A 2,156-nucleotide genomic window follows, 5' to 3' on the forward strand; every position below is an offset into this window, starting at 1 on the left:
AACACAAAAAAGAAAGAGGAAAGATAAGGATGATAGATGTTTGATAGGAAAGGAGGAGGAGGAGGAGGAGAGATAAGGACGATAGATGTTTGATAGGAAAGAAGGAGGAGAGATAAGGACGATAGATGTTTGATAGGAAAGAAGGAGGAGAGATAAGGACGATAGATGTTTGATAGGAAGAAAGGAACAAACCACACCAGAGCACCTACCAACCACCCACAAAAAGTCACCAGGAACAACAGCAAGAAATGCCAAAGGAACAAAAGTGAGAGGAAATGTCCCCATGACGGTGCTTAATGTCCTCACCTTATCAAAGCTCGTCTTCACATTGCGGTAACCAATCAGTGACAGCCTCTCACAGTTCCCAAAAGCTGTCTGTACCGCCCAGGTGTCATTCAAAGTTGTACCTTTCCGTGTGTGTGACTCTGCAAACTGCCTCTGGATCTCTGCGTTGAGCTGATCGACAGCGAAGTAGGCCAACAGCTCTTGGCCAGAGTGGTCGGACACTTCCCGCTCAAAGTCCTCACAGATGCAGACGTTGGGGGGAATGAGGGCAAGGTCGTTGCAGCTTCGAGCACTTCCCACAGGCTCCAGCAGACCCTTCTCCGTCACGGCGTAGTCCTTGTTGCGTTCCCTGACCTTCCAGCCGGGGCTGATGAGATGTGTCAGAGTGTAGTGCACGTCCAGTAGACTGACCAGACGCCGCGAGTTGACCCCCAGTGACCTCATGGCCCGCACACCTAACTGCCTGCCCACCTGCCGCGGGACGATGAAAAAAAGAAACGGGTGAAACATCTCCACCTGAGCCTCTGTCGACTCGCTGACGAACCTGCCGTAAGAATTTCCGTGGTCGGAAAACAATATGGTGAGAGTGTTTGCTTGAGCCGAAGCTGCCGATATGTAGTGGGAGAGTGCAAGGTCCAGGGTTTGAATCCGTCTCCCTGTCTCCTCGTGGCCAACGTTGGTCATTGTGAAGGAAAACCACGGGCGGTTGGCAGATGTCAGAGTGTGCTGATAGCCTGCCAGATAGTCCAGCAAGTACTCGTGTTGGTGGCGCCCGTTGTAACAGATGGCCTCCGGGCCGTGGAAGCCATCTTTGACGCCGCACGATTCAAACACTCGACACATGGCGAGAGTGACTTCGATGCTGTCCACAAAGTTTTCAGCCAGGCGAGTCCACATCCTGGTCCAAGTTTCCTGCTCGGGGCTGGTGAGGTTCAAGAAATGTAAGTCCTTGGACAGGCCCCACTCCCACAGGTGGCACAGGTCCTCCAGCCACAGGTTGCTGTAACCTTTGTCCTTCAGCTTTCCTAGCAGAAGGGACAGATCCAGAGGTTCCGGGGGTACTTCTTGGGTTCCAAACGGGTTTCTTGACGGGTCGATGTCACCGGAGAACAGGGTTTGGAGAGACTCAAATGTCCGAGACTTCACAGACTGAACCAGCTCAAAGTCAAACACGGCCACAGGAGAGCTGAAATCCCTGTTCAGATTCTCTAAAGCTAAAACGCTTTTGTTTAAAGATCGAAAAAAATGTTGCCTTGAAACAGAGTCCACCAAAACCAAATTAAAGTTTATAAGAGATTTGTTCACGGGACGAGCCCGTGAGGACGATGTCTTCACCAGCGGCGGCAAAATGAGCAACTGCTCGGCACTGGGAGCTTTTTCTTGGTCACTGCCAAAGTTCTTGTCATACAAGTCATCTGCCAGCGGAACATACTCATCCTCAGTGGTTTCCCTTCCATTCCCTGCGTACTCATCCTCAGTGGTTTCCCTTCCATTCCCTGCCGTTCTGTCACATCGAAGGAAGCAGAACCCAAAGTGTTTGGAAAAGTTTCCAAATTGTCCACGTCTCATCAGGTCGGTGAGCGCTTGTGCGAGGGACGAAGCAGTTCCCAGCTGGACCCACTGGAGCCTGCCTGATTGGTTGTGGAGGCCGATGAAAGGAGGGGACGCACAGACGCTGGAGATGATCTTTGCACTACAGGTCACTTGCTTCTTCTTGGTCTGGGAAATGAGATGGTGATTGGAACTCAGAGACGGTGATGGGAACTCAGAGATGGGAACTCAGAGACGATGATGGGAACTCAGAGATGGGAACTCAGAGATGGGAACTCAGAGACGATGATGGGAACTCAGAGATGGGAACTCAGAGACGG

The 2,156-nt window shown here is 51.5% G+C and overlaps 1 protein-coding gene across 1 annotated transcript in view; it reads right to left on the reverse strand.

The window, feature by feature from the left end:
* Window positions 1-306: 306 nt before the first annotated feature.
* The window catches only part of LOC101855651, a gene marked incomplete at its 3' end in the record, with an annotated part of 5,257 nt that continues 3,407 nt past the window's right edge, over window positions 307-2,156 (reverse strand). The window contains 1 exon segment of the mRNA XM_013084426.2: window positions 307-2,004. Within this exon segment, the coding sequence (XP_012939880.1) occupies window positions 307-2,004 (1,698 nt within the window).

Source organism: Aplysia californica, unplaced genomic scaffold (assembly GCF_000002075.1).
Source record: "Aplysia californica isolate F4 #8 unplaced genomic scaffold, AplCal3.0 scaffold00292, whole genome shotgun sequence".
Lineage (NCBI taxonomy): Eukaryota > Metazoa > Mollusca > Gastropoda > Aplysiida > Aplysiidae > Aplysia > Aplysia californica.